General features: G+C 40.9%; 1 protein-coding gene across 3 annotated transcripts in view; it reads right to left on the bottom strand.

Moving 5' to 3' along the window:
* The window catches only part of ASTN2 (astrotactin 2), an 818,428-nt gene that overhangs the window by 681,962 nt on the left and 116,954 nt on the right, over positions 1-19,512 (bottom strand). Inside the window, exon 2 of one of the 3 annotated variants that reach the window (XM_068248102.1) lies at positions 7,579-7,766. In XM_068248102.1, coding sequence (XP_068104203.1) covers positions 7,579-7,766 — 188 coding nt within the window. Of the gene's footprint in view, positions 1-7,578; positions 7,767-19,512 lie in introns of those variants that run through there. The other 2 variants (XM_068248105.1, XM_068248104.1) reach the window with 2 other exon arrangements.

Genomic DNA, 19,512 nt, shown 5'->3' with positions numbered 1-19,512 from the left:
CGGCGGGCTCGACCCACCGGATATGTGAATATGCAGTGTGAAACCAAACATCGGGTTTCCAGAGACCCTAATACACAGGGCTGCCAGAAACCTCTCCTTTCACTTGGGACAAAATGCGTAATGTACTTCGCCACAACTCACTTTTTCAGATTTTCACTTCGCACATTGTCCCATAGGGGAGGAGAGGTTTGTCCTCGGGAGGTAAGTTAAAAAAAACAGAAAAAAACAACAAACAGGTAAGCAAAAAAGTTCATGTTTGGTTCACAGTGTTAAGGTTTTGATTAAAAAAGTTCAAAGTTTATTAATGTTAATGAAGTAATTGCTTTGCTGCTTGCTTGTTTTTTGGGGTTTTTTTTGTATTTTTTTTCTCTTTTTCCATCCATTAACCTGCCAGGTGGACCGAGCGAACGACTAACCAGCTGCAGCACTGATGGTGCATCCTGACAGAAGCATTGTGCTTCTGTCAGGTTACACAAAATCAGTGCATGCAGCGCTGCAGGACGAGAGTTCTCCTCCGCAGTCAAAAAGATACGTTTGCCGAGGCATATGGGCCGAGGAGCGGTATTGGGGTTTCATATGCTTTGGCAAGCACTTAGTATCAAAAAAGAACTCTGGCAATGATTTATTCATCCACATCGATCGGTGTGGCCATCCACACCGATCGATGTGGATGAATAAATCATTGCCAGAGTTCTTGTATGCCCTGGCAAACCTGATATATCCATATATATCAGGTTTGCCAGGGCATACAAGCTGGTGGGTTTGGATTTTTGGGGCGGCAGCTCCTATGTCCTGGCAGACGCCTTCCCCTCCTTTTTGTATTGTTTTGTCTTTTTTCTTCTCTCTTTTTTCTATCCAGACCGACCAATCAGCTGCAGCACTGATGGTGCATCCTGACAGACGCATTGTGCTTCTGTCAGGTTACACAAAATCGGTGCATGCAGCGCTGCAGGACGAGAGTTCTCCTCCGCAGTCAAAAAGATACGTTTGCCGAGGCATATGGGCCGAGGAGCGGTGTTGGGGTTTCATATGCTTTGGCAAGCACTTTGTATCAAAAAAGAACTCTGGCAATAATTTGTTCATCCACATTGATCAGTGTGAATGGATAAATCGGGTTTGCCAGGGCATAAGAGCTGGTGGGTTTGGATTTTTGGGGCGGCAGCTCCTATGTCCTGGCAGACGCCTTCCCCTCTTTTTTTTTTCAAATTTTTTTGGCAGATATTTTTTCATCCACATTGATTGATTGATTGTTTGACGTTCATTTTTCCTTTCAGCCCAGAGTGCATTACCCTTATACCCAATATAAGGAGTATAGCAGAAACTCCTAATACTGGCCATACATGTAATAATTGCAGAGACCCTAAAATGCCAGAACAGACCCCACGGATGATGCCATTTTGGAAAGAGGACACCCCAAAGTATTCTGTGAGGTGCATGGTGAGTTCATAGAATATTTTATTTTTTTGTCACAAGTTAGCAGAAATTGTGTTTTTTTTTTTGTTTTTTTTTTCACAAAATGTCATGTTTCGCTAACTTGTGATAAAAAAATAAAATTTTCTATGAACTCACCATGGCCCTGATGGAATACCTTAGCGTGTATTCTTTCCAAAATGGGGTCATTTGTGGGGTTTGTTAACTGTCCTGGCAAGTGTGTGGGGGGGGGGGGGGTGCTAAATTGTAAGCACCCCTGTAAAGCCTGAAGGTGCTCATTGGACTTTGGGCCCCTTAGCACGGTTAGGGTGCAAAAAAGTGCCACACATGTGGTACTGCCGTACTCAGTAGAAGTAGTATAATGTGTTTTGTGGTGTATTTTTGCATATACCCATGCTGGGTGGGAGAAATATCTCTGTAAATGACAATTTTTTGATTTTTTTTTTACACAAAATTGTCCATTTACAGAGATATTTCTCTCACCGGCATGGGTATGTGTAAAAAATACACCCCAGAACACATTAAACTACTTCTCCTGTATAAGAAATATAAGCATCTGCTGGTCCCTTATATGGAAAAGATGTATAATGCTTTTCTCAAAGGAGGAGTGATTCCGCAAACTATGAAAATATCAAACATTATTATGATACATAAAGAAGGTAAAGACCCACAGGATGTTCGTAGTTATCGCCCCATCTCGTTAATAGATTCAGATCTGAAGATATACACCAAAATATTGGCAAATAGGTTAACTTCTTTATTACCAAGCCTCATAGATGGAGATCAGGTGGGCTTCATAACGAAAAGACAGGCAGGAGATAACACGCGACGAGCAATCGATATCATAGATTGGGTTGAGAAATCACAAAGGCCTTCTCTGCTTCTGAGTTTAGACGCAGAGAAGGCCTTTGATAGGGTGGCTTGGCCATATCTATTTGAGGTGCTTAAACGGTTTGGTTTTACGGATCATATCCTTACTGCTATTCAAGGATTATACTGTAACCTACAGGCTAAAGTTTGCGTTCCACTAGCACGTTCCTCTCTGTTCAGGCTCTCCAACGAGACACGACAGGGGTGCCCACTGTCGCCCCTGTTGTTTGCCATATGTATAGAGCCATTAGCTATGGCAATTAGGCAATCTAGGGATGTTTCGGGGATAAACATTGAGGGGAAAGAATACAAAACTATCATTGTTTTCTGATGATGTGCTCCTGTCATTATCTTCACCTATAATTTCTCTCCCAAATGTGCTTACAGTGATACAGGAATTTGAAAGATTTTCAGGATTCAAAATTAATCCAGATAAGACAGAGGCTCTCCCTCTGAATATGCCGCAATCACTACTTACTACTCTGAGAGATGGGTTCCCCTTTAGGTGGAAGACAGTTAGTATCACATATTTAGGAATTCAAATAGCAGCCACATATAAAAAACTTTTTGATCTCAACTTTATACCTTTTTTTGAACAAGCCCGTAAGGATCTAGATAGATGGATCAATATCAGATATCATGGATTGGTAGAATCTATTCAGTAAAAATGAATCTGCTTCCTAGATTCTTATATCTATGTGAAACACTACCAATCACCATCCCGGGTAAGTTACTCCATAAATTTCAGAAAGATATCCTTTGTTTTGTTTGGGCTAGGGGGAGGCCTAGGGTCTCAAGTAAGGTTCTAGAATCGGATAGGACTAGAGGGGGTTTATCAGTACCACAGTTTAAATTATATTATTTGGCCTCACATTTACGACAGGTTGCTGAGTGGTTGGCACTACCTCTGAGAACTAAGTGGGTTGAACTAGAGGAGGCCTCAATATACCCATATGCGATAGGAGCCCTTCCAGGAATTTTAACCAAATTACCAACTTTAATAAATCCAATCCTTAATACAATTATTTTTACATGGCAAATATGGCAGGGGGCTTGTAAAAGATACCATTTATCTCAATCTCCATCCCAATTAATTTACTTGAGGGGGAACCTATCTCTCCCTCAGAATTCCCTGACAAAATCAGGAGGCTGGTCTAAAGGAAAAAAATTAGTTTACCTAAAAGATCAATCCCGATCAAAGATACTGACATTTTCCCAAATACAAGAAACATTTGATATACCTCATAATAGATTTTATGAGTATTTGCAAATAAGATCTTATATCAACAATGAATGGGGATCAAGACCGCTTGCTCCTCTTACAAGCTGTGAGAAGATTCTAAGGGAGACAGACAGAGAACCAGGTCTTATTTCACAGCTATATTCAATTCTATCTATACCGGGGGCAAATACTTTTACTAAACATAAATATATGTTATCTTGGGAATCTAAACTAGATAAAACACAAGACTTATTAGATTGGGAAGATATTTGGATGAACGCGCGCAAAACTTCAATCTGTACTCAAACAAAAGAGAATATTTATAAAATAATGTTCCAGTGGTATCTGACTCCTTTTAGACTTAGTAAAATATATCCGGGTACCTCAAATTTATGTTGGAGACAATGTGACATGATAGGTACGATTGACCATATTTTTTGGTTTTGCCCAAAGGCACAGATATTCTGGAAGGCAGTCCAGTCTCTGATCTATAAAGTCATCAGGAAACATATAACACTGGACCCTTGGATTTATCTGCTAGGGAAACCATATCCAGGCTTGAAATCTTATACTCAACGTATGCTTAATCATATCTGCACTGCAGCCCGAATGAATATAGCAGCCTTTTGGAAGAGAAATGTATGTCCTAGAATAGAAGATGTGGTAAATAGAATCAGATGGGTTAGGTCAAAGGAAAATTTAACTTCCTTAGTCCATGAAACGGAAGACCAATTTAAGAAAGTATGGGATTATTGGGATATAAACTATGAGGGAGAAGGGAGGGTTGAGACCTAATGAAAAAGTGGCTTCTGGTGTAATATATGAGGGAAGGGGTATAAGTGGGAACGGAGGAACTCGGTCTAAGTTACAGTTATTCATATCCTTACCTGGAATAGACGAGATACTATTGTATACTGAATCATAGGCTATACGAGCTGATATATATTTAAAGAAGAGAAGCACCCTAACTGCGACAAACAGTGTGACAAAAAATAAAATCTTCTATGAACTCCCCATACTACTAACGGAATACCTTGGGGTGTCTTCTTTCTAAAATGGGGTCATTTTTGGGGTTCCTTTACTGTCCTGGCATTTTAGGGGCCCTAAACCGTGAGGAGTAGTCTTGAAACGAAATTTCTCAAAATGACCTGTGAAATCCTAAAGGTACTCATTGGACTTTGGGTCCCTTAGCGCAGTTAGGGTGCAAAAAAGTGCCACACATTTGGTATCGCCGTACCGAAGTAGTATAATGTGTTTTGGGGTGTATTTTTACACATACCATGCTGGGTGGGAGAGATATCTCTGTAAATGGACAATTGTGTGTAAAAAAAACCCAAAAAATGTCATTTTCAGAGAGATTTCTCCCACCCAGCATGGGTATGTGTACAAATTCACCCCAAAACACATTAAACTACTTCTCCCGAGTGTGGCAATACCCCATGCGTGGCACTTTTGTGCACCCTAACTGCGCTAAGGGGCCCAAAGTCCAATGAGTACCTTTAGAATTTCAAGGGTCATTTTGAGACATTTGTTTTCACGACTACTCCTCACAGTTTAGGGCCCCTAAAATGCCAGGGCAGTATAGGAACCCCACAAATGACCCCATTTTAGAAAGAAGACACCCAAAGGTATTCCGTTAGGAGTACGGTGAGTTCATAGAAGATTTTATTTTTTGTCACAAGTCAGCGGAAGATGACACTTTGTGAAAAAAAAACAATAAAAATCAATTTCCGCTAACTTGTGACAAAAAAAAAATCTTCTATGAACTCACCGTACTCCTAACGGAATACCTTTGGGTGTCTTCTTTCTAGAATGGGGTCATTTGTGGGGTTCCTATACTGTCCTGGCATTTTAGGGGCCATAAACCGTGAGGAGTAGTCTTGAAAACAAATGTCTCAAAATGACCCTTGAAATCCTAAAGGTACTCATTGGACTTTGGGCCCCTTAGCGCAGTTAGGGTGCAAAAAAGTGCCACACGTGGTATCGCCGTACTCAGGAGAAGTAGTATAATGTGTTTTGGGGTGTATTTGTACACATACCCATGCTGGGTGGGAGAAATCTCTCTGTAAATGGACAATTGTGTGTAAAAAAATCCAAAGATTCTCATTTACAGAGATATTTCTCCCACCCAGCATGGGTATGTGTAAAAATACACCCCAAAACACATTATACTACTTCTCCTGAGTACGGCAATACCACATGTGTGACCCCTTTTTGCAGCCTAGGTGCGCTAAGGGGCCCAACGTCCAATGAGCACCTTTAGGCTTTACAGGGGTGCTTACAATTTAGCACCCCCCAAAAATACCAGGACAGTAAATAAACCCCACAAATGACCCTATTTTGGAAAGTAGACACTTCAAGGTATTCAGAGAGGGCTATGGTGAGTCCGTGGCAGATTTCATTTTTTTTGGTCACAAGTTAGCAGAAATGGAATTTTTTTTTTTTGTCACAAAGTGTCATTTTCCGCTAACTTGTGACAAAAAATAAAATCTTCTATGAACTCACCATGCCTCTTTGTGAATACTTTGGGATGTCTTCTTTCCAAAATGGGGTCATTTGGGGGGGTATTTATACTATCCTGGAATTTTAGCACCTCATGAAACCTGACAGGTGGTCAGAAAAGTCAGCGATGCATTAAAATGGGAAAATTCACTTTTTGCACCATAGTTTGTAAATGCTATAACTTTTACCCAAACCAATAAATATACACTGAATGTTTTTTTTTTTTTTATCAAAGACATGTAGCAGAATAACTTTTGCGCTCAAATGTATAGGAAATTTTACTTTATTTGAAAAATGTCAGCACAGAAAGTTAAAAAAGTCATTTTTTTTTACAAAATTCATGTCTTTTTTGATGAATATAATAAAAACTAAAAATCGCAGCAGCAATCAAATAGCACCAAAAGAAAGCTTTATTTGTGAGAAGAAAAGGACGTAAAATTCATTTAGGTGGTAGGTTGTATGACCGAGCAATAAGCCGTGAAAGCTGCAGTGATCTGAATGGAAAAAAGTGCCTGGTCCTTAAAGAGGAACTCCAGTGAAAATAATGTAATAAAAAAAGTGCTTCATTTTTACAATAATTATGTATAAATGATTTAGTCAGTGTTGGCTCATTGTAAAATCTTTCCTCTCCCAGATTCACATTCTGACATGTATTACATGGTGACATTGTTACTGTGGGCAGGTTATGTAGCTTCTTCTAGCTGTTCTGGCCGTTACAGACAGCTGTAAGCAGCTATTTCCTGTCTGTGAACATTGTTACATTGTGGCAGTTTGCCCAGAGTACCGCGGTCCCAGAGCTTCTTGTGGGAGGGGTTTCACCACAATATCAGTCATACAGCGCCCCCTGATGGTCTGTTTGTGAAATGCAATAGATTTGTCATGTAAAAGGGGGTATCAGCTACTGATTGGGATAAAGTTAAATTCTTGGTCGGAGTTTCTCTTTAAGGGGTAGAAAGACTGTGGTCCTCAAGTGGTTAAAAACATTTTTTGGGGGGAGTTTTTGAAATCATTTTTTTTTCAAAAACAACAAGGTCTTTTGTTTTTTTTTACATTGCCTTATTCCCACTATTCCCTCTAACATACCTTACCTAGTAAATTTGGTGAAGATATCATGTATAGGAATTTGCATTTAACTGCTAAAGTTGTTGGGATACACTTTATTGTAAATTTCACATAATTATGAGTAATCGTGAACCATAATGACGGTTGCGAGCAAAATTAACTACAAATTTCTAAGAAATTTTACAGTACGTGACTTTTTGTATCGAAATTGTGAATTTTAATGGAATAGTCTGATTATGCAACATTCAAGTTCCTCACTAATCACGTGTAGTGAATTTAGTATTTTCATATTATTTGACAGATAAAAAATATAGATGCTAACACTCCTAAGCTTTTCTACAACAACTTCAAAGGCAAGAAAAGCCGTAATCTATATTCCAGTTATGGGCTGATATGGGCCTCCTTCAATGGTAATATACTTCCTTTTCTTTTTCCGGTCTACAAATAATAAAAGTCAATAGATCTGAACTTAAAAAAAAAACAACACTTACCATGACCGATACATGCAGAACGTGAAGTTGTTCATCTAGTTCCTGTACAGGCTCCTGCATAGTAGGTGGAATACTGATAGAAGCATGTTCTCTCATACGCAGTGATACATGAAAATAGAGAGTTCCATTTTCCAACCATTTTTGGGTCCAGTGTACAAGTGAGAGCTCTTCACTGGTTCCAGACATTTCTTAAAAAGAAAAGAAATGACTTTTTTAATTTTCCTGTCAATTTAATAGCAAACAAACTTCTTACATGCATACAATTTCCTGTGCAAGAGTTACATAGTTATTTGGGTTGAAAAAAAAACCTACGTCCATCGAGTTCAACCAGAGCTTACTGTATATTGGTGCAATCATGGAAATGCCTAAACATTAACTAATTATCTCACCATTATCTCAACCTGCTAATATCTAATAAAGCTATTAAGCTAGAGGCGGTCCATGTGGCCACCTACCACCCAATTACTAGCCACAGGCAGTCTCTCTGCCCTCTAAGGAGATGCTTTTCGGGACTTTCCTAGTGATTCTGGGTTACAATGTGTTATATGGGTATTCTGTGGCGCTGGTCCAAGTCCTATCCTATAGAGCCACATCAATCCCTGCCATGCACTGATGAGGACAAGTTTGAAATAGGCAGTATGCATGTTGGGTTGCTGTGTAAAATGTATAAGCTACTATATATGCTTCCTATACATTAGCGGTTCTGCATATGAGCCTGGCTTCAGTCTCCTTTAGACCCTCGTATTTTTCTAGTGGTTGAGCTATGTGGGAATTCTGCACTTTAGCAGACTCAACAAATGTTTATACAGATACAGACACAGAGCATTTATATCACGCTTTTCTCCTGGCGGACTCAAAGCATCAGAGCTGCAGCGACTAGGATGCGCTCTATAGGCAGTAGCAGTGTTAGGGAGTCTTGCCCAAGGTCTTCCACTGAATAAATGCTGGCTTACTGATCAGGAATAGCCAAAATTTGAACCCTGGTCGCCTGTGTCAAAGGCAGAGCCCTTAACCAGCCACCAGATATTAGTCATGCTGACTGTCACATTCCCCAACAATGGTTAGAGTACTGGGCAATTAGTATACAACTATGAAAAGCAGAATTGCACATATAAATTAAGTGACAGCACACACAAACTAAAGGGGTTCATACACTGGTCACTTTCAGCCATTGATCGATGGATCGATTCGATAGAATCAATCAGAAATCGATTCTTTCAAATTCCCAAATCGATCGATTTGCAGCTGATTGCGATTGAATTGATCGATCTGACAGGATGGAAAATCTAGGTCGATGTGCTGCTGGCAGCAGATTGATGGCCCATAGAGTTGCATTGGATCTAATGGTCCACTAATGCATTTAGATCGGTTTCCAATAGATTTTATTCTGAAATCTGTTGGAAATCTGTTTCTAGTGTGTGGCACACATCAGATAGATTCCTGTCAGATTCGACTTGACAGGCATCTGACAGAAATCTATCTGATGGTCGAATCTGCTGCAAATCTATAAGTGTATGGCCACCTTAACAAGGTGTTACAATATTAACAAAAACATGTATTACACATGCTACAAAAGGTGGAACAATAGACATATATAAAATATATACATATAGAAAATATATGCATTTTGCATATATGCATTTTCAGAAAAGAGATATGCAATAAAAGATTGCAAACTGAAAATAAAAGGGGGTAAAACGGAATAGACAAGCAGATCAGGTGTAAAGTGATAAATTCAGTCTGAGTGTTCAGCACAAAAATGATACATGAAAATTATCACAATATTTCCACTCTGGGACTTCAGGGTAAAATCCTTAAATTAGATTGAAAAGAACAAGGGTACGCCCCCAATCAAATATATAGACTTGCACAAAACAAGAGCACTAACCAGTATGAGTAAAGTTTTGATTTTTGTATTAGCAATCACATCGATTTATGAAGAAACCGTTCTGGGCACGATTTTGGCCCAATGGGAGACACTTGCTAAAATTAATCGCATATAACACCAACTGTGAATACACTTCCGCTGATATAGATGGTTATCAGCCCTGTACATATTGGAAGCTCTAACTAGGTTCGCCAAACAGGTATATGGACATTATAAAAAAGTATAATAGCGATCACACATACACACTTACAGTGAGATATTTTAATGTAAAATATTTCCATAGTGGTACCAGTGTGCAGATTCTTCTTCTACCTATGGAAATACAGTAGATCTTCAATTGCAGGATAAAATCCTTCAAATAACAATACCAAGCACGGCTGATAATGTAAACTGGGTATGAAAAAATAGCGTGTACAGCTTTGCAGCCTAAAATGAAGACACATGCATAAAATAATATTTCCAGTTGTATTTATTGATTGCACCTTATAATAGCTATATAGCAACAGACAAGGAAATAAATAGGAACAATTCTCCATTGCACCCCAAGCAAATTGGCTTCCACCAGTGATCAGTTGTAATGATTTTAGTTAATTTAGCATACAAACCGCTTTTCCTAAATCATTCCAGTGCTTGGTAGTGCAACTGGAAGCAATCAAATCAATGATACATGGCAAGGTACTGTCAAAAAATCTCAGGGTTACACTATGTAAATACAGCTGAACAATATGCCTTTAAATTTCACTTAAAGGAAAAATATCAAAGTTTTGCTCTTTTTCTGAACACCTTTAATAGGCAGAAGTCCCTTAGTTATGACACATAGTGGTAGTAAAAGAAAAAAAAAAACATCCATCCTTACATATGTGGGCAGATCATTGAATCGGGCTGATTGAAATCTACTGGGCCACCAGACACTCTTGTGTTAGCTTCCGCCCATAGACAAAGTGCTGTTGTTTCTGACAGTTCTGGATGAGCCTGTGTCTGGTGAATCCCTGCTTTGTGTTGTCTTCCCGTTGTGACTCCTGGCCTGTGACCCCGACTCTGCTTGATTGCCGCCTGCCTCGACCTTTGCCTGTGACCTCGATTCCGCCTGTTATCCGCCTGCCTCGACCTCTGCTTGTGACCCCGACTCCGAGAGATATCCGCCTGCCCCAATCTTGGCTTGTGACCCCGACTACGCTCTTGTCATCAGCTCCAGTATCTGACACTTCGACCTCCACACCGCAGTGTCAGCTGTTCTCCAATCTACTGTGGGATTTACCTAAGCGCAACCTGGTGGGCACTAGGCAACAAAGTTTCCACTTCCCCCTCAAGGGGTTGTGGTCCTGCTTCCCCCTCAAGGGGTCGTGGGTGAAGACCCGTGGTCACTTAGATTCTGTGCTTGGGTGGTCCGCAAACGCAGTAGAGCGGTCAACATTTTCCTATCTCCTTCACATCCTAACAAGCACCTTCTTCCACATGGTTGCTGTGTCCCCCACATGGCTTGTGGCAAACTGCAAACGGGACTTCTTATGCTTTCTGTTAACAATGCCTTTCTTCTTGCCACTCTTCCATAAAGGCCAACTTTGTACAGTACATGACTAATAGTTGTCCTATGGACAGAGTCTCCCACCTGAGCTATAGATCTCTGCAGCTCATCCAGAGTCACCATGGGCCTCTTGACTGCATTTCTGATCAGCGCTCTCCTTGTTCAGCCTGAGAGTTTAAGTGGATGGCCTTGTCTTGGTAGGTTTACAATTGTGCCATACTCCTTCCATTTCTGAATGATCGCTTGAACAGTGCTCCGTGGGATGTTCAAGGCTTTGGAAATCTTTTTTGTAGCCTAAGCCTGCTTTAAATGTCTCAATAACTTGATCCCTGACCTGTCTTGTGTGTTCTTTGGACTTCATGGTGTTGTTGCTCCCAATATTCTCTTAGACAACCTATGAGGCCCTCACAGAGAAGCTGTATTTGTACTGACATTAGATTACACACAGGTACACTCTATTTAGTCATTGAGCAGCTTCTTGTAAGAGACAAAAAAAGGCACAGAGAGACCGGGAGCCCGATCTGGTGTATTATCACAAGGACACCAAAAAATATTATAGTAGGAGGAAATATACTCACAAAATTGGGTTGCTATATATGTGCAACCACTTTTGATCGCATGTGAGGAAGTATCGTCCTCACTCGGCCTTGCTTCTAGCAATGGGGTTGGTCGCAGCTCCAAAAAGAAAAAATGCCACTGGAAGAGCCTTCCAAGCGTGCATGCCCCTATACAGGGGTAGGATGAGTCGGGAGAAGAGTCGGAGGCGCCCGTGGACGTATAACTTTAACTCTTGTATTAGTTTAGACAAAGTACTTAGGTTCCTACCTTAGAGTAGTATAACTCACACAAGTGGTAGTAGATGAAGTTTCTGAAGTTTAATTGGGGCACAAATGACAACGCGTTTCGCGGCCGAGCCGCTTCCTCAGGTCTATAGATGTGCCTTCAAATACAATATGGCAGCAATCAGGATAGACATACAGCTTGACAATAATTTAATCATAAAAGCAACAAAAATAATAAGAGCAACCAAAGATAAAATAAAACATGATAAATAATAACAAATACAAAATAATAATATCCATAAGCGCAATACCAATACTATAAAGTAAAAAATATAAATATGTATAAGATAAATGAAGGGTTAAAAACATCCAGAGGCATAGCGCATATACAAATAAACATTAGTGTGTGCCCGCGTGGACACAGAAATAGGCACATATATATATATACACACCACCTACGTATATCTACACATATAAATGTGTGTATTCATAGACCATCCAATCCCTGTTTATATCTGGTAAAATAGAGGGCAAGATAAAATACATGGGAGAGTAAACCTCAGTCCCGGAGTCCAGGGGTCCTGCTTGCTTAGCATTTATAAATAATTGGATATATGAGGAGGAAGGGTGGAAATAGTCCTAGTTAGAGCAAAAGAATACATACATACATATAATTGCCTGGGTAAACAAAGAGATGCCATAGGGGAACAATATGGGATAGAAGGCATAATAAGGAGGCCCTGGTGGGGAGGGGTGGTAACGCTGCCCATATACACCAGTAGAGAAGGTTAGGGGCTTACCAGAAGAAAGTCCACGTCTAGGTCCTGAGCGCCATGTAGCGCTGCACGTGGAGCGGCGTGAATTAAATAGCTGAAGTGTGGTCAACGGCGGGGGGGGGGGGCGGGGATCCATATGCGTCATGACGCAGAGGTCCACGCACAAGCGGGGATCTCCAGTGAGGTCACCTGGGGGCGTGGTATGACGCCACATAGATCAGGCATGGGTAACACTCTGGGAGGCATGCTGTGTGGGCGTGCTGTAGAGCACGAACTGAGCGCCGGCGGCCATGTTAGTGAAGTCCTAAGGAGGCGGCCATTTTGGGAGAGGTCCAGGACGTGCCCTAGAGCACGAGTGGCAGCTATACCGCCATTTTAGTGGAGACCCAAGGGGGCAGCCATAGCATGGTGGGCTAGGGAATAAGTTTACACATAATTATAGCGGATAAACCGTGGAAAGCAAGGTATATTTAGATATATACAATGTGTTTCTTTTCCCATGTGGATCACAATAGAGGTATTCCTAACGGCAGATAAGGTATACGTATATGGTACACACAACATAAATAAAATATCTCCTTTTTAAGTCCATATAAAATTAGATCATACAGAGATAGAAATAGTGTAGTTTCACAGTAATGTAGGTAATAGGGCCCGCTATATGCTGGGACTGCACAAAAAGAGATACATATTGCAAACATGATAACTGTGTACAAGCGTGTTACATAACCGCTATAAAACGTCCACATTCATATCTAAACATATTTAGACAGTGTTTGGGGCAGAGATGGCACTGGATAGGGTCACTGGAAATAATATAGTTTCACAGTAATGTAAGTAATAGGGCCCGCTGTGTGCTAGGACTGCACAAAAAAAGGGTATAGATTGCAAACAAGATAACTGTGTACAAGCGTATTACATAACCGCTAAAGTACGTCCACATTTATATCTGAGCAGATTTAGAAAGTGTTTAGGGCACTGGTGGCACCGGATAGTGTCACTAGAGAAAGATTCTAGAGAGGGGATTACTTATTGGAGTATCTCCCTATATGGGGGACCCCCCTGGTTAGGTAGACAGGGGGCAGGGTGGGGAGTCTACGCAATAAGATGTCGCCCATAAGGCCAAAGGCGGGAAATGGGGAAAAGTAGTAAGGAACCGGGGGGGGGGGGAACCGGGGGGAGAAGGTGGGAAGGGGGGGGGAGGGGGGGAGAGGGACAAGGGGAAACGAGGGGAAAAAAAGGGGGGGTTAGAGGAGGGAGGACTAAGGGAAGGCGGGGCCGTGAGTCCCAGGTGGAAATGGGTGGTCCAGTTACATGTTATGTTCCAGACATATATTCAAGCCCTCTGGTTGTAGGGTATTCAACCGGAATATCCAGTACATTTCTCTTCTTTTTAACTTCCCATGTCTATCTTCGTTGTCTTCAGGGATATGTTCAATGGGGCAGATACTGGTTCTGTCAGTACTCTGACCATGTTGAATTTTGTAGTGCCTAGAGAGACCATGTTTCATGTAGCCGTTCTCGATGTTCCGCCTGTGTTGACCCCATCTTGTTCTTAATTGTTGGGTCGTGCGGCCTACATATTGTAGCCCACAAGGGCAGGTTATTACATAGATAACGAAGTCTGAGCTACAGTTCATTTTTTGCTTTATCGTAAAGCTCTCTCCTGTGGTTGTAGATCGAAAGTTCCGTTCACCTCTTTGGATCCTATTGCAGCACAAGCATCTTGGATGGTTGCATTCTGATACTTCCCCCTGGTTGTCATTGTTCTGACCTCCCTTGTCCTCAGGTCCTGGGATGTTCTTTATCCTACTTGGGGCTACCTGTGCCTTTAGGTTTTTGGCCCTGCGGAAGATGCATTTTGGTCTATCCGTCAGTCCTCTTCTTAGGTAGGGGTCTTTCAATAAGAGTGGCCAATGCCTCTTAAGTACAGTTTTGATTGAATTATGTTGATTGGAAAATCTAGTGATGAAGTTGGGTTCTTTTTGTACTTGTGTTTTCTGCTTCGTTGTAGTTTTCAAAAGGTCCTTGCGGTTCATAGCCCTAGCTTTTCTCTTTGCATCCTTAATTACTCCATTTGGGAAGTTTTTCTCTCTAAACTTTTTGGATAGAATTTTCGCCTGTTCATCATATGTCCTGGCATCTGTGCAGTTTTTCCGAATTCGCAGAAATTGCCCATATGGAATATTAGTTTTCCATGCTTTATAATGATTGCTTTTGTAGTCTATATAGGAGTTGGAGTCTACCGACTTGAAAAAGTTCCTCGATTTGATCTTCTGGTTTTCGTGGTAAAGGACTACATCTAGGTATTCAATCTGAAGATCACTGTAGTTGGAAGTGAAGGTTATCCCCCAATCATTATTGTTGAGGTAGTCCTTAAAGGCAAGGATGGAGGAAGTTTCCCCTGCCATATTAAAATCAAATCGTCAATGTACCTCCTATAATAGATAATATTGCTGTTGAATGGGTTGGAGGGTCCCAGCAGTAGCAGTTCCAGAAGGCCCATGGTCAGGTTTGCATAACTGGGTGCAAAGCTCGCTCCCATGGCTGTTCCCCTCTTCTGTAGGAATATGGTTCCCATAAATTGAAAAAAATTTTTGGCTAAGTATGAAAGATATAGATTGTATGAGAAATAGTTTTTGTTTTGAGGGCATGTTCTTGTCCTGGATAAGGAAGTGCCACACGGCAGCTAAGCCTATACGGTGGTGTATGTTGGAGTATAAGGCCGAAACGTCCAGGGTAACCCATTTGTAATCTTGTTTCCACTGTATATCTTCTACTTCCCTCAACAACTGAGTCGAATCTTTCAGGTACGATGGTAGTTCCTGTACATATGGTTGAAGGTGTAGGTCTACCAATTCTGACAGATGTGAAGTTAGGGATCCAATGCCTGCGATGATGGGGCGTCCTGGGGGATTGGATAAAGTCTTATGAATTTTTGGCAGGTGGTAGAAGTGTGCCACATTGGGGTTGGATATCAGAATATATTCCCTTTCGTTTTTATTGATGATCCCTTCCTCGTAAGCCCATATCACCAGTTTGTTGAGGGCTTCTGAGTATTCTTTGGACGGATCTTCACTTAGGGTCTCGTAATACTCTTTATCACTGAGGATCCTTTCTGCTTCTCTAAGGTAGTCGGTTTTATCCATTACCACTATTCCCCCGCCTTTGTCTGCTTGCTTGATTATAATGTCTTGATTCTTTTCCAGGTTTTTGATGGCTGAGCTTTCAGTTTTGGTTAGGTTGTGATTAGTAGTTTTCCTTTCCATTTTCTTGAAATCATCAAGAACTAATGAGTAGAAGCTCTCAATATATGGTCCTCTTTGGTTTGTTGGATAGAATGTAGATTTGTTTTTCAAGTTGGTATGTATATATTTCTCCAGGGCCATAGATGCTTGATCTACAACTACCGTCTGTCCGTCATTATCAGTATTCAGGATAATAGGGGTCGTCGTCCGACTCCTAGTGGTCGTGTTCCCTTGTATCCTCTTCATCGCGAAGTATCTTTTCAATGTAAGATTTCTGGTGAAAGCGTTCAGATCTACGAATAACTCGTATAGGTTGGCTGATTTCGTCGGGCAAAATGAGAGTCCCCTGCTGAGTACATTCTCCTCTGTATGGCTCAATATGTGTGAAGACAAATTGAATATTGGCTTCCTGTCTTTTATAGATGATTCTATTGGTTTAGTTATATTGATAATTTTCGGTTTGCTTTTTTTGCCGCCTCTTTTTCCTCTCTTTCTGGGCTTGGGGCCGGTCTCTTTGTGGCCCTCATGGGTGACGATATTGTGAGAGGTGACAGGAAATTGATGGGATTGGGTATCCTTGGTCGTAATGGCGGTGTTTCTCCCATTATTGTGGGCAGCTCTAAAAAAGATGACGAGGTTCCTCCTGTGATGTTGGACCCCGAACTGCTGTTAGGTTCTTGTGTGGATGGGTAATAGTCAGTGATTTGTTTATTTGGTATTTTAGGGCCCTTCTCTGATCGTCTATTCCATCTTGGAATTTTTGTCCTGTGGGATTCCATCTCTTTGGATGACGCTACCGGTTGCCGTGATGACATATGTGCCTATTTCTGTGTCCACGCGGGCACACACTAATGTTTATTTGTATATGCGCTATGCCCCTGGATGTTTTTAACCCTTCATTTATCTTATACATATTTATATTTTTTACTTTATAGTATTGGTATTGCGCTTATGGATATGATTATTTTGTATTTGTTATTATTTATCATGTTTTATTTTATCTTTGGTTGCTCTTATTATTTTTGTTGCTTTTATGATTATATTATTGTCAAGCTGTATGTCTATCCTGATTGCTGCCATATTGTATTTGAAGGCACATCTATAGACCTGAGGAAGCGGCTCGGCCGCGAAACGCGTTGTCATTTGTGCCCCAATTAAACTTCAGAAACTTCATCTACTACCACTTGTGTGAGTTATACTACTCTAAGGTAGGAACCTAAGTACTTTGTCTAAACTAATACAAGAGTTAAAGTTATACGTCCACGGGCGCCTCCGACTCTTCTCCCGACTATTTAGTCATTAGCACTCATCAGGCAATGTCTATAGGCAACTGACTGCACTCAGATCAAAGGGGGCCGAATAATTATGCACACACCACTTTGCAGTTATTTATTTGTAAAACATGTTTGGAATCATGTATGATTTTCATTCCACTTCTCATGTGTACACCACTTTGTGTTGGTCTTTCATGTGAAATTCCAATAAAATTGATTCATGTTTGTGGCAGTAATATGACAAAATGTGGAAAACTTCAAGGGGGCCAAATACTTTTGCAACCCACTGTAGATGCCCAAGATTATCCAGAACGCTCAGGGCCTCGTTTCCCACTGTAAATTGATGCAAAATCAGCACTATTTTGCCATGATTCCGTTTGTGATTCTTGTTCAGTGAACCATTCTTGTTCTCTGAATGAGAATCGCAAATGCAACTGCTGCAATTTTCAGTGTGAAACAGACTGGTTTTCACACTGTTATTTTCTGCTACTTCTTGGCTCTGTACTAGGCTAAGGTAGGGTATATTGAAGCTATCTTGTGGGGCTGGGTTGCTGCAATTTGGCATAGAGGTAGTTCGGAGTTTGTAAAAGATATGAGTGATAATGAGCCTTTAATATCAGCAGCATCTATTATGCAAATTAGGAAAGAGCTGCATGTGCGGTCATTACCCACAAGGCTGTGCATCCAAGGCTGAATTTTAATTAGGTTATGGAGAAACAGAGAGCGCTCCGATGGTGCATTACCCCAAGTATGAACTTTACACACACATTAAAAGATGCACTCACAATTAAAGTAGTTGTACTGCGCCTTGCATCTAATCCGTCAGTGGGTCGCCTCAGCCTAATCCAGCCTGGCCAGGGCTGGTGGTGTAGATGGAATCACACGAGGACGTCCTTCTGCGGAGAGCGATGCGCAGTGTCTGCTGTCTGACGTCACTACCGGTTTCGGCGTTAGTCCACGCCTTCCTCAGGTGACGTTACACTCAGACAGCCGGGTATACATAGATTCGCCCCAATGGCAACTGTTGCCAAGTGGCGGGTTTAAAATTCAATAAACTTTATTATAACATATTAAAACGTGACAACCTCCGCTATCGCATGGACTGCTGCCGGACATAATTTAGATGATGCTGTATATTAAAAAATGAATAAGACCATTATTCTATAGACCTTAAAAGGTCTAATCTTAAAACTTCCGCATTTTTGCAATAAATTTACTCTGCGCTGCTGGGCTATAATTAAAGTTCCATACGAGTGAGCCCCGCGCTAATGGATCACATAATCAGACCTTACTGCGGACAATTAACTTTATAAATAATAAAAACTCCACCAGCTCTGCCCTTAATAAATTTATATAGTGCTATACTACAAAGCGGATTAAAGCAATGGACATTAAAAAGTTATACATATATGTACGCAACCTACGCACAATTAATTGCGGGTGCAGACCCATCCAACAATGCCCATAAAATGCTGGTACACTCAGTCCTCTGGGCACTAAGATGAGCAATTTGTATATAAATCAAAGAAAAAGGGGGGGACACGCCCACTTAGGGTTCATCAATGAACGATGCATTGCAACTCTACTGCTGGTGTTGCGAAGAATGTACTAGTCTTTACCACTAAGCCCCCATTATTGCCTAGGTGGAGGGTCATTGTTACAAACTTTGAGAACACAAGGCAAAACATTCCACCATATCCGGCTGCTAGACCTGTAAAAATAATTAATAATGATAAATAATAATATATGAAAAATAATAAATAAATAGGTAGGGGTACATATATAAATAGATAGACCACTGTACCCCGGCCTTCATATATATGAAGAAATGGGTGGGCGGTATATACCTGATATCTAGTTTCATATACAATACCAAATTATTTCACCCCTAGACTATAAACACCCCCCAACATAAAAATTCAAATCAGACCTTACTACAGCCAATAATCAAAAATCACAATAAAAATGGAAAAAAACCTTAAAAAATGAGAACAATAATGATCATAATGATGATAGAACCATATATACCACTTCAATTTCATGGCATATTAATGGAGCTATCCACACACATCACTCGTGGAAAACTAAAACCATCTAAACCCAGGTCATATTTGACCTTACCATTTGGTCACCGTAAAAACCCATAATAATCAATGACCTAATACCTTTCCCCCATGAGCAGGCTCAATAAATTCTTGTCATAGCCATAACAACACACATCTCTACAACCATGACATGACCATACAGGTGACCGTGTGTTATGCACAACAATCACACCCTTCATAGACAGCAATGAACATCAAAATATTGAAATATCGGTACCAGTGGGGCCCCACTTTCTAACTGAAAAACAAAAATAAAAAGAGGGGGGGGGGGTGGGGTGGAAAGGGGAAGTGAAAAGGGGGGGGAAGGGGAAGTGAAAGGGGGGGAGGGAGGGAAAA

This window comes from Hyperolius riggenbachi, chromosome 8 (assembly GCF_040937935.1).
Source record: "Hyperolius riggenbachi isolate aHypRig1 chromosome 8, aHypRig1.pri, whole genome shotgun sequence".
Lineage (NCBI taxonomy): Eukaryota > Metazoa > Chordata > Amphibia > Anura > Hyperoliidae > Hyperolius > Hyperolius riggenbachi.
This window is presented reverse-complemented; position numbering and strand designations above follow the sequence as displayed.